The 14,126-nt window shown below is 42.3% G+C and overlaps 1 protein-coding gene across 16 annotated transcripts in view; it reads right to left on the bottom strand.

The window, feature by feature from the left end:
* Positions 1 to 13,842, bottom strand: part of tcf7l2 (transcription factor 7 like 2) — a 91,060-nt gene extending 77,218 nt beyond the window's left edge. For all 16 annotated transcript variants that reach the window (XM_040134694.1, XM_040134695.1, XM_040134700.1 and 13 more), the window contains exons 1-3: positions 13,313 to 13,842; positions 13,078 to 13,144; positions 12,744 to 12,868 (exon numbers count right to left, since the gene is read on the bottom strand). In XM_040134694.1, the coding sequence (XP_039990628.1) occupies positions 12,744 to 12,868; positions 13,078 to 13,144; positions 13,313 to 13,501 (381 nt within the window). In that variant the 5' untranslated portion in view covers positions 13,502 to 13,842. The remainder of the gene's footprint in view (positions 1 to 12,743; positions 12,869 to 13,077; positions 13,145 to 13,312) is intronic.
* Positions 13,843 to 14,126: the final 284 nt, after the last annotated feature.

Raw genomic sequence — 14,126 nt, 5'->3', positions numbered from 1 at the left:
GCGGGTAACTCGCAGGATGTGGGGTTGCCGACAGGACCAGATTGAGCTCTCAGTATGGCAAAGAATGCTGGTACTCACTCTGCCGCCCAGCGGACCACAGCCACGTTTCCCCACCTCATTTGCAAAGCAATCCCACTTCCCTAACACTCAGTGCACTCAGTGCATCTTTTTGTCATTTCCATAGCCAGTCTCCATTTGTTCTGTCCACTGAGACAGTAAAGGGGGGAGGAGTGAAGAGAAGTAAGGAACCAGGTCTCAAGGAGACTGCTCTGCAACCAAAGAGCATCTTCGCATATAGCCCCCCCCCCCAAAAAAAAAAAAACCACACACACTCACATCCACCCAACCCACTGAGCCAACACACACTCACCTCCCCCATGCCTGACTAATGTGCCCTGACACTCGTACATCACCCGTAAATTGGCCAAATGAATTAACCACGGCCCCTGCTTAGCTTTACGGGCTTTAAATGGATTTTCTCCTCTCCAGGTCTGCCCAATAATTGCATTTATCCATCTTGTTGAAGCCAGGTTTACACACTTACGAAGATCATGCCAATCCCCGGATACATTTTCCGCTCTGGTGGCAAGAGTGTGAGAGATTTGTCATCGAATCATAACGGCTAATTCAAACAACAATTAGCTTGACGACTCCATCGTATGTCAATGTCTGGCTCCTTGCTGGACAGGACCTTGGTTAGAGCAATGAGGTGCCTTCTGTATCTTCATCTGTCTGTATATCTCTTGCGCTTCCCTCAGTGTGATAAAAAGTGTATTACAAGGCTCAGTTTATCTATTGTCCAAGCCTCCAGGTTAAAGCAGCAAACACCCACAGTAGGGAAGAAAGTAGTGGCTATGAGTCTTCATTGTTCACACACACACACACACACACACACACACACACACACACACACACACACACACACACACACACACACACACACACACACACACACACACACACAGAGCACAGGCAGGGTGAAGGCAGAGCTGTGAACACCGGCATCAGTGGGGGTCATCTCCACACTTGTGAATGTTTGAACAGAAGTGCATTAGTCACTGGGGGGGCCCAAAGGACAATTCAGCTATGTAAACATGCAGCAACTTCCTTCCCTCCGCTCCTCCAGGCCTGCACTGAGACAAGCCACTGTTTAAACAGCACACACACAGCATTCCTGTGCCTGGGCCCCCGCCAGCTGCTGCATCCTCACTGCAGGCCTGTCTGCCTGCCTGAGCAGAGACAGATACAGGCCTTACAACAGCAAGGGTCATCCACAACGGACAAAGGGCTTTTATAGACATGCAAAACTAGACTCATCTACTAGAAATGCTTCAGAGCCCTGCTCTAGCTACTTAAATGCTGACTGCCACAGTCCACCCGGACATCCCAAGGAAAAGAAAGTAGTCGAAATAATCACATCACCGAAGGATCCAACAATGAAATCTTAACCACTTGACACCACCTGTAATGACGAAGCTGGAAATTTATCTTTACTGATATTTGAAACATGCAAAGTGTGGCGGCCAATAAAGATACATGAGGTAGTAAAAAGGAGATAAAGAGCCTCCTGGTTCTAAAGGGCACAGTGACATGCATCACATGACACAAAGGCCACACCTGCTTAGTAATGTCAGTCAGTTATCGCAACTTTCATGATGACTGAACAGGTTTGAGATTCACAGATAATATCTGAAATTAACCTTTCGCTTGCATAGCAAGGGACAGTAAACTAAAATCACCATGTCAGAATACATTTTAAACACTCAAAATCTTTACAGCATATGTTTTTCATATAAATACATGGCATCGCCTCAACAAATTTACTCCTGAAAGATGTTAAGGTGCTCACCATAAATACACATACGTATACACACACACACACACACACACACACACACACACACACACACACACACAGAGAGCACAGGCAGGGTGAAGGCAGAGCTGTGAACACCGGCATCAGTGGGGGTCATCTCCACACTTGTGAATGTTTGAACAGAAGTGCATTAGTCACTGGGGGGGCCCAAAGGACAATTCAGCTATGTAAACATGCAGCAACTTCCTTCCCTCCGCTCCTCCAGGCCTGCACTGAGACAAGCCACTGTTTAAACAGCACACACACAGCATTCCTGTGCCTGGGCCCCCGCCAGCTGCTGCATCCTCACTGCAGGCCTGTCTGCCTGCCTGAGCAGAGACAGATACAGGCCTTACAACAGCAAGGGTCATCCACAACGGACAAAGGGCTTTTATAGACATGCAAAACTAGACTCATCTACTAGAAATGCTTCAGAGCCCTGCTCTAGCTACTTAAATGCTGACTGCCACAGTCCACCCGGACATCCCAAGGAAAAGAAAGTAGTCGAAATAATCACATCACCGAAGGATCCAACAATGAAATCTTAACCACTTGACACCACCTGTAATGACGAAGCTGGAAATTTATCTTTACTGATATTTGAAACATGCAAAGTGTGGCGGCCAATAAAGATACATGAGGTAGTAAAAAGGAGATAAAGAGCCTCCTGGTTCTAAAGGGCACAGTGACATGCATCACATGACACAAAGGCCACACCTGCTTAGTAATGTCAGTCAGTTATCGCAACTTTCATGATGACTGAACAGGTTTGAGATTCACAGATAATATCTGAAATTAACCTTTCGCTTGCATAGCAAGGGACAGTAAACGAAAATCACCATGTCAGAATACATTTTTAAACACTCAAAAATCTTTACAGCATATGTTTTTCATATAAATACATGGCATCGCCTCAACAAATTTACTCCTGAAAGATGTTAAGGTGCTCACCATAAATACACATACGTATACACACACACACACACACACACACACACACACACACACACACACACACACCTATATATATATATATATATTTTTTTTTTGGAATATATATATATTTATATATAACCAAGACATTTAAATGTTATCTTCACAAACGTTACAGGCCAGTATCTCCTTACTGGTTTTTTTGCACAAAGACAAAAACTGGAATTTTGTAGTGTTACTTTTGTAGTGTTACTTTTGGTTTAATCCACTTAAGTACCTTCCAAACCAAATAAGAAATTCTCATTCCAACTGTTTGGAAAAGGGACTGCCACAGAGGAACCTGCTGGAATGAGAACATTGTGATTCAAAACCCAACATTAGAAAAAACAGGATGCATAATAACAGTATTAGGAGCCTTTCCATGCCAAAGTATGTAAACTCAAGTACGGGAGCATCAGCAGCAATAAACAACACTTAATATTTAACACAGTGATCCACTAAAGCAGCTGTCACCCAGAACTAGTTTTATTATAGGAAGACTACAACAATCATTGCTTCCTCCTGGTGTCAATGCCTCAGCAGTGGACACCATCAGAGCTGCCAACTACGGTGAACTGCAGGTCATTATGCCAAACAAACAGTCATTTCAGGGTGACTAGATTGCATTATTTTCTGCGTCAACAGTGCCACATTCCCTCTTGCCTATCTGTTTGTCCCCCAGTTCATTTGGTTCCTCTGTCTGTCTATCTGTCCGTCTCTCTGTCCATCAGTTCTGTACCCTCTGGCTTAATGGTGAAGGCCACTCATCTCACTTCAGGACAGTTGTCCAAACAACACACTCCATTCACTCTGACCCCTTGAGGGAGGAAGGCAATTGACAATTCACTCAGTGCCATGAGTCAATTTGTTCACTTTTCGAATTGACCCCGAACACTGCTGACACACTGGCCTCTCACCCTAGAGGAATGAATATGTAATACCGAGGAAGACGGAGGGCAGGGAAGGGATTTTTTAAATGCTGAAAACACGCCAAACCAATGTCCATACACATGTTTTGAGTTTTCAGTGCTATGCATTACCGGCGCAGTTAAAAATGCGAGGATCCATTTTAGGGGATAGAAGAGAAAAACAAATATTATTTGAAAGGCAACCCTGAAATGTAATTCATTTAAATTATAAAGTATACAGTCCGTAAAGTATGAATGAAATAATGGGAAACCATAGGAAATAAAAAAATTACATTGCCATCTATTTAAATTCGCACTACCAATCATATTGCTTGAAGCAGCATCTTGGAGCAAAATAAACACTTAATGCACTCCATAAACCATTACCTGCACAATAGTTGGCAATTCAATGTTCACGTGCTAGGCGTAGGCCATGTGTGGATGTGACAAGCTGTTTACATGAAATGTTATCTAGTGCTGTACACAAATTGACAGCTGCCTCTTTAAAAGAGGCCTATTATTATTGTGTGTAAATAGGTTTCTAACAGCTGGTTAAAGAGCTAACATAGGAATTTACTCTTAATCCGTTTTTCACTGGAATTGGTTCATCAACTGGAAAAAAAGAAGAATCTAACGCCGTTCCACACTGCAAGGCAGGGTAAAGGGGTTACATTTTATTAGCCTTGTGCATTTCTAAGTAATCTCGCCAACATTTTTTTTCCCCAAATCCTACCATAATCCGCAGATTAGCAGATGAATTTATTTCTGCTTGCACTCTAAAACCTCCCTCACCTTTCGCAGGCAGCTATGAATCCACCACCTTTAACGACAAACAAGCAGACGATCACCTCATTAGTGGACTCACTCCACTTCCCAAACACACACATAATCACACACACTCCTTGGAGATTATCCAGCTACAATTAAAAGTTTAATTAGTAGATTAAAAATACATTGACTGGAGTTTTATCACCTTAAACTCCTCCATTATGTGTTTAGCACACGCAAAGTGCCTTCTTCCAATCTGAGGCATTTTGAACAGATAATCTGCATACAGATTTGACTACATTAAGAATGGAGATACCAACTGAGTAACAAAACAAGACTGCTGAATAACACCATCTGCATAATATTCTGTATGTAGCCGAACAAATTTTGATACTGCATATAGTTTGACATTATTTATGTTTAATATTTTGAAATAATCAAATATTGCAGAATATGGAAGCTTAAACTATCATAACATACAGGTAACAATAGATACCTTGTTTTCATTTTATGTTAGAAAATGAAATAAGATGATGAGGGAGATGCCTGTATTTTCTACCACTGCTGTGTGAGCATTCATGTACCCAAGGAAAAAGAGAAAAAACAATTTTAAAAACATATTAGAGTGAATGAGATTCTTCTTCTGCATTACGTTCCAGAGCATTCTACCACAGCCATAAAATGCTGGTGTACCACAGGTGTTCACTGCACACTGGCACGGCTAGTCATTATCTAGCCCGACATGATCATTAAGAGCTGTGATGGCAGTGTGGCACCTCCCCCCTGCACGCACGCACGCACGCACACACACACAGACAAACACACACACACACACACAGACACACACACACACACACACACACACAGACACACACACACACACAGACAAGCTGGAAAAAACACCAATGGAGACTCAAGCACTCCCTATCAGCTGTTGTAAAAAAAAAAAAAAAAAAAAAAAAAAAAGAGGTGAGAGGGGAAGCTCCTTTCTCAACAAAAAGCATGTCAGCACCACTGCACTTTGACCCTTCCCAAACACACTCCACAATCCAAACAGAAGGCCGGCACCACTAGAATTCCTCCAGCAACAGTGCAGCCCTCTCACCCAGAGCTTTTAAGGCAAATCTTTTTATGACGATGACGGTGGGAAGCACAGAGAGCAACGTGGAGTGGGTAGGAAGGGGGTGGTGGGGGGTGTTGCTTCAGAAGCAACACTACACACATGAACATATGCCTGCTCGTCAAGCATGGCTGAAAACTGAAACTTGCCTGCTCCAATCTGTGTTCCTCTCTGCTCAGGACCTGCTAGATTTTTTTTTTTTTTATTTAAACGGGAAGATAAATGTGAAGCCTAGGGGCACTATTGTTTGGACATCTAACCAGGAACTGTCGCTGCTCTCATTGCCCTGGCATTAACAGCAATTATGCGCTCTATTCAGAAGGCTTTTGTGCGTCCGACCCCCAACCCAACCCCCCGCCGTCGTGCCTCCGTCCCCCCTCCACTCACTCAAACACACACACGCAGAGTCCTAACACACATTTCCCGCTTTTCTCTGCCCCCTCCTGCCTCATGCTTTCCTTCCCGCTCAGCTACTGGGTGAACTCATTTGGAGCACTCTGGTCCCATTATGAATGATCTTACAGAAATATGCACATTAAGGCAAGTAACAGAAGGAGGAGGAAAAATGAAACACACATACCAGAAGTATTTCTGGAGTGATACCTGAGCTCAAACAATTCTTCAAATAACATTCTGTGGATTTTTTCTCCTCAATCAAAAATGCACTGCTATATATGGTTATATGCACATTTACAGCAACACAGCAAAAAAAACATTTGAAAAATTCTTCAAAACTTGAACTGCTTTACTAAAAAAAGGACAATAATTTTCAGTGGTTTTGTAATTATGACACTTTCTGAAAAATACAGATTCTAGGTAATCAGGTCTTGAAACTAGCTAATCTTAACCCCAACCATAACCTTCATATCTAAAAGATCCAATCAATAGTCATTTTAACCTTATCTTTTCAGCTGCACGCAGCACAGTTAACACTGCCCAGAAAATCCCAAATCTCCAGTAACCACTTTGAATTAGCACCATTTTCAATAAGTCTTTATTTGAAACAGTTCCATGTAAGTTCACTCTACTTGCTGCAAAGTGAGACGAAGCTTCACATTCTACCAACCAACACTGTCAACACATGTATTTGTGCTAGGGACCACTTAACAAAGATGAATGGATCAGCTATGCACTGTCCTTCAATAATTTAAAATTCAAAAAGGGCAATGTATTTTGAAAGTGCTATCAGGACGTTTGGTGTATATTCAAGTTAAAATATTCAAAAACGCAGACTTTTTGTTTGAATTGAGAAACAGAATGAGAAAATGGTCAAAAACCAAATTTCTTCACTGATTTTGAAATTAAAAGTGAATTTGCCAAGAATTCCAGGGAGTTCAAAATGTGCTGTTTACCAAGGAAAAACAGTAAATATAAATAAATCAACGTGCTCTGTATACAGATACATATTTAACTGGTGGTGACATGCATGCACACACACACAGAATAATTTAATTTCCATGTTTCAGGGAGCCCCAAGCCCTGTGGGCCAGGAGCAGAGCTAGCCTATATTTAACAGATGACAAAAGTTGCATTCCAGATGTACAGTACTATCTTTGTGTTGAACTCTATAGAAATGCATGGGAGAAAGAGGGAGCGGGGGGTGCGGCTGGGAGAGAGAGTGAGAGGGGGGTTACACTGGGGGCTGTTGGGGGGGGGCACCAGTGCACAGCTGCTAAACTAATGCCCTTTTTTTCTTTGCTCAGACACAGAAAAGCAGAGTGTGGTGGCTTACTGACAGAAACAGGGAAGGATACAGGAGGCAAAATGGATTCATCCATTCCGAGAATAATTTGTTTTACAAAAAAAAAAGAAAAAAAAAGAAAAAAGAAAAATATATTCAGGCTGTGCTGTGACTTAATGAGTAACAGGCATAATCTGTTATACTGAAGTCAAAATTAGGCATCAGATTAGCTGTTATTAAATTAAAAACAATGAAGTCAGTGATTTAATTAAAAAAAAGGTTCAACTCCAAACCAGACTTGACTGCAGCTGAATGTTAGCTACACCCAAACCCAGCTCATACTGTCACCAGGGAACTACTACTCCCTTTGCACTAGTTAAAAATCTGATTAGAAACACACCCACAAACTGACTGATTTTTTTTTTTTTTTTTTTTGCCTCTGTGGTGTTTTAAGCAGAGTGACAGATCGAGGGGCGCGTAAGCTCTCACACGGCTCAGCCTGCCAACATCATCAGCATTAGACAATTAAGCCCTGCTAGCTGAGAAAAATAAAATAAAATAAAATAATAATAATAAATTTTATATATTTTTATATATATATATATAAATATATATAGACACACATACACACATATACACATTATATATATAATCTCCCCTCAGTAAATATTTACTCCACAAATCTTTTCCATTCATTCACTAGGCACTAACAAAACCTTACTGTACTCCCTCTCCCTTCTCTTTCTGAGTCCCCTCAACTTCCACCACCACCACCACCAGCACCCCCCACCCCACCCCTACATCTGCGATTCATTGACTTTACAATTTACCACATGTCGAGATGGGAGAGGTCGAGCCTCCATCTGAATCACGGCACAAATATGCGAGTGATTTATTGTTTTAAAAACCCTGGGCCGATTTAGTGCAACTCCACTTTTCCTGAGCATTACTCCTATTGGCAGACCATGAACAATTACAGTTCGGACTAATTAAGCTCCGAGAATGTGCTGTGCACCACTAATGTCTAGCAGGCCTCAATTTTAGTTTAATGGTGCCAAACTTTGCTTCCCCCCCACCCCATCCCCTTTTCTCTAACTTAACTCCTCAAATCCAAAGCAGATTGTACTTTTTATGACTGTTTATTGAGTTGAAGAAAAATAAGGACCTTTTCTTTCCCCTCTCCTAGCCTAGGATGAGAGAAACAGCGGAGAGAGAGGAAGAGAGGGAGCACAAAAAGGAGTAGTGGGAGGGTGAGGGTGAGAGAGAGAGAGAGAGATAGAGAGAAAGAGAGGGAGCGAGCGCGCAGGAGCTGCTTCCGCCATACTTTGTAAACAAAAGTGATTTGCAAGACAAAAGGAGCGCAACCTTCCAACTAAATTCAGAGTGTATTTTGTGGCTAGAGGCACAAAATGCGGCCGCGTCGTGCCACGAAACCCCCCGCGGACACCAATTAGGCCCTATTAACATGTAAAGCCAATTTGATAAGGTGTAGGCCCTATCCCTTAAATCCGTATTAAACTATCTTTCCTCTTGTCACAGCCAAAAATCCATTTACAGCAGCCAAACACACATAATCCATATGATATACCATTGTTATGCTTATGTTGCTGCCACATTTAGGAAAGATACTGTCTGTCTGTGTCAATTATAACAGATAAGGCCACAGCAATGTGTGCACATGAGCACAAAGGAGGTAGTGTTGCATTCATTTCTGCATGTTCATTACAATAATCTGACCAGAAAATCCTCCATTATTTCTTCCTAAAATAAAAATGACAAAGGAAGGAGTCCGTCTGTATGAAAGTGGATTTATTTTTTAAAACGGTGAACCTGTGGCAACATGAGCGATCCTAGCATGACAACACGACCGAAACAAAGAGGAAAAACAGGGAGAAAAGCTATTGTTTCAACCGCACAAAGCCCTTCAACCGTCTTGTAGCAGAATCGCCACAGGTTCTGAGAGCATCTTTTTTCACTCTAAACACAGCAGTGGATGCTTGCTGTTGCATTTTAATGCCCCCCCCAAACATACACACACACACACACACACACACTTTCTTGTTCTTTTTTAAACTACTCGTAATTATACATCGAAACTCAAAACCTCCGCCAAAAGTCTTGGGGCCTGGAGAATTATGGGGCCAGGGGTGGCGTCAAATATCTTAACATTCATAAGTCTGAGAGGCAGTAAATAAAGCCAGTGGATTTATGGCCCTGCAGCCCCGATGCAGGAGAGCTGGCTGCCCAGATCCCGTTCTTCCTCCCTCAGCCTCTACGTCTCCAGACCTGTTGAGGTGTGATGTTAGCCCACAGCACCGGAGTTAACCCACCGCCTTTTTTCACAAGCCCCGTGTTAGCATCGGCAGGAAACAAAAGGTAGACAGAGAGAGTAAGGGAGGTAGAGAGAGCAAAGGAACCGGAGGAAAGTGAAAGGAGACAGAAAACCAGGGTGAACTGGCCAGGCCACTTCTCCAATTCAACCTGCCCCCAGTGATCCAGCGGGCCTTTGTGTGAGGTTTAGGGAGGAGGGAGACGGCAGGGAGAGGAGAGGAGGAGACGAGGGCAAGAACGCTTTTAAAGCTCGGGCACAGCGTCATATCAAATTGCTAAATGATACTAAATTGTGAGCCTCCTTGGACTTAGGTGGTAGGAAAAACAAATTCTCACTGGTTATGGCTCCCAGAGGTTAGACAAATTATGGTAACAGCCACATGCAGGAATTTTTATCCCCCCCAAGTCATGCAAAAACAGAAATCACGGAAACACTGTTAAATGTCTAAATAGAACAGGATCAATGCCAACTTATTAAAATAAAAATAAAAAATTGATCAGATTTTTGCTCTGTAAAATACCACATCATTTTGTCACACAGAAATCCAAAATCCCAATTTAAATCATTTATACTAAATACAAAAAAATAAAGATTTAAAACGCCTAGATGATGAAATCCTCATCCTAAAAATAATATCGCAGCGTCCTCCAAACCAAGAGGAGCAGGAGAAGAAAAATGAAGGGAAAAGCAGCGAGAATCAAAGCCTTTCATGACAAGACAGAGAAAGTCTCATTCCAATAATACTAGCAGTCATATTCAGTGCCTCTCATGACATGTTAGGGAGCAAGACAGCTAATCAATGTCCAGGTGAATTATTTATGCTAGCTTTAAGTCTAATACATTTATATTACAGCGACCGCTGACTTCAAAGCTCTAATGGCTGGACACACAGGGCGCTGCAGACAGTGGGGGCCGAGGCTGTACAGTAAGAGGACCACTGCAAGCTGAAAACCATGTTCATCTACAGTCACTGTTCAGGTAGATCTGTGAATTAAACTGCAATAAGTCTACTTCATTTGTGATAAAGCACCACCTCAATAGTCAGCAGTGGCTTTTAGCTATTTGTAATGACTTTATCTTGACTAAATGAAAGTCGCGTCGAGAGGCAACTATACGAAAGGTAATAAATCAGGTAACATGCATTTAGAAAAAAAAATAAATAAAGATCCTTCCATTTCTGAAATATGCCTGAAAATAGTATTTCAGGGGTGGAATTAAGAGAGCAAAGGTCAACACTGTCTCGGCGGAGCATCCTCCAGCCATACTACACAATTTACTGCTCTTCTAACTGCTGCATAAGCACAATGAAACGAGCGCTCCACGGACCAGTGCAGGATATAGTACTGCGATAGTCACAAAAAAAACTACAAGCCCCTGCCACTGAAACAAGGAACTGCTTCAGTTCAAATCATGTGTGTTGTTGTGAATGTGTGTTTGTGTCAGTAATGATGAGAGTAATGAGTGACTAATTCCACATACCAGCCGGTAGCGTTAACAACCCTGGCTGACTAAGAGGGAAAGAATGGCAAAATGTTCTCATATGTGCATATGCCGGGAATGATAAAATCTTTTAAACTATAAAACACACACACACACACACACGAAGAGAGAATTCTGTAAGCACCAAAAATAATTTTCAAGTAAAACCCAGGGTGATCATGTTGAACTGAAAAGCAGAGACTGTGTTGAACACAAAAAAAGGCATTATGTGTCAGATGTGCATTTATTTTCAAGGTGTGCACAGCGCATAAAAAAACTGAGGTAACAAATATCAGTTTCGTTAGGCAGAGGTGACGGTGGTGAGGGTGGTGGAGAGGTCATATTTCCTAATGCTTGGTCTTTGCCTTAACCTTGTAAAATGAGATGACAGGTCCTAAAGCACAGACTTGTAATTGCAACCGTTTAAAATAGGGGGGCAAAAAAAAAAAAAAGAAGAAGAAGAAAAACACCCATGGCTGCAAAAATTATGCCGCTTAAGGATTGCCATTGCCCAGTGGGACTAGTGAGGTGCTGAGCAAATGAGTGAGTGTGTATAATTATAGCATGGCTGATTGTGTCTAAATAAATAACATGAATTTATTTATAAATATGGTTTTGCATGGCACATGCTTTTTTTTTTTTTTGTTAAGGCAATGGATTCTTCATTAGAAGCACAGAGCACAGCACAGCACACAGTTTCCATTCAATAAATCACACTTCTAAATGTATTTAAATATAGATATCAATCATTTAAAAAAATACTGTTTAATGTTTTGGGGGGGGGGGGGCTTTTCAAATTTGAATACATGCACCTTTCACATAATGTCTTTATACATTCTGACACATGCAAATCACTTTGAAAAGCACATCTGCATATTGATTTTATTTGTGTGGTTTGACATTACTTTACACTGCTTACAGCATGTCAGAAAGCCAGTGTAAAGGTCTGAATGCTCGTCCAGTTTGTGTTAGGTAAAAAAAAAAAAAAAGGGGGGGGAATTTTGATGAGGCTGTGCAAACACAGGCCGATTGCATTATTCAGTGGGTTAAAAACGTGCACTTGTAGCCCGGAATGCAGCAGACCCTGCACAACAACAACAACGAGAGCAATAAATAATCATAATAATAGTAATAACAATAATAATAATAATAATTTCATGTCGATCATACATTAAATTTGAAAGTTGTTAAAGTAGAAATTCGGGGAGCGTGTCAGTAAAAATGTCATGTGCACATGACCTGCCATAAAACCATTATGTCCTTTTTCACTGCACTGGGTCCTGGCGCTTAGCACTGTTAGCATGCTAGCTGCTGTCCAGCACCAACACGCAGGCTGGGAGCTGCGGGGCGGACACGCATGCCGTTGTACTGTACACTTCACGAGCAGTGGCAAAAACTTGACTCTACAGTTTTTGGTTTTTGGTTTTTTTGTTATCGGCTGCACTTCTGGGTGACAACCCTCCGCGTCTGGCTGCCTCCGTGTCTCCTCGGAGTCCGTGTACGTGTGCGTGTGCGCGTGTGTGTGAGAGAGAGAGAGAGAGAGAGAGAGAGAGAGGAGTGTGTGTGTGTGTGTGTGTGTGTGTGTGTGTGTGTGCGTGCACATACAGCTGTAAATAAAATGAACTTACTGTGCGTGCTGTTGGAGAAAGTGATCCATTGGGAAGGTAGGGGCTTGTGAGATCGGGGATCATTATAAACGGATAGCCCGGGTACGGTGGGCTCTTGAACAGCCCTCCATCTTGCCTTTTCGCAGCTAACATGGCGGGGGGGGGGGAAGAAAAAAAAAAGAAGAAAACTTTTTATAAAGTGGCCTTGAAAACTTTTTTTTCCCCAGCAAAATGCATTTCTTTAGGAATAAAGCGGGGGAGATCCCCTCCGTCAGGCACATATAATGTCATGGTGCACAAAAACAAAAAAAAAAACCCCAAAAAACAAGAGTGGAACAATAAACCAGAAACTCACCCTCCTCTAAACTTTCCCTTGTTTTGTCTCTGAAAGTTTCAGATCTAGGCGGAGGCCGTCTTTCCGCCTTGAAATGCAATGAAACAGAGGGATTGCGTTAAAGTTAACACAGCGGGCGGCGAGGGTGATAGTTAACTTTCTTTTCAAGTATATCAGTGTTACAGCGTAAGAAATGTAGGCCTCTAACTTAACAGAACCGGGGACGATCGATCCATGTTTTGAATCTGCAACTTACCTCTGAATCCGACGAGCTGTTTTGATTCGTTTCCGACTCGTTTACGAGAGAAGATTTGACATCTGCTAAATCCCTTTCTGCCGAGGAGTTCTCCGAAATTTTCTCTTCCTGCTCCCCTTCGTCTTTGAAGGCAATCATTTCATCGTTTGCACCCAGATCGTCCCCTCCACCGCCGTTGAGCTGCGGCATTTTTCCCGAGCAGAAATTTTTTTTTTTTTTTTTTTTTTTTTTTTTTTTTTTTTAAGGGGGCAAAACACAAAGTTTTAAACCCTTGATCTCGGTGATCTAGAAAGTCCGAGTTTAAGTTTGGGGTCTGTACTGGCGTTTTCCAAAGCTCTGGCGGTTGGTACAAAACTAAAAAAGAAGGGAATCTTGGCAGAAAAAGGAAGCCGGAGAAGGAGCCGAGCCGCTCGGATTGAGTGAGTTGAAGTTGGTCGGAGTGGTTTTCAGTTCAAAGGCGGCGCTGATTGACAGATAGAGAGGGATGGAAATAGAGAGAGTCTGGATTCAGGATTATTGACAGGGAGAAACACACAAGAAACTAATGAGATTCAAACAGGGAGGGACTTGAAGTGACGTTTTCATAAATAGGAGGAAAAAAAAAAGAGAGAGGGAGGGATGGAGGGAGGGAGGGGGGGAGAGAGAGAGAGAGAGAGAGAGAGAAAAGAGAGGGAGGCTGGAGGAAGCCGGCGGACGACTGCAGTGAAAAGCATGTGAGGAGGAAAAAGGCAGTTTGGGAGCAGGACAGTGATGGTAAAATAGGAGGAAGATAGGAGCTGCTTGCAAATGTGGATTAAACGCAAATATGGGCGGT

This window comes from Xiphias gladius, chromosome 9, assembly GCF_016859285.1.
Source record: "Xiphias gladius isolate SHS-SW01 ecotype Sanya breed wild chromosome 9, ASM1685928v1, whole genome shotgun sequence".
Classification (NCBI taxonomy): Eukaryota; Metazoa; Chordata; class Actinopteri; order Istiophoriformes; family Xiphiidae; genus Xiphias; species Xiphias gladius.
This window is presented reverse-complemented; position numbering and strand designations above follow the sequence as displayed.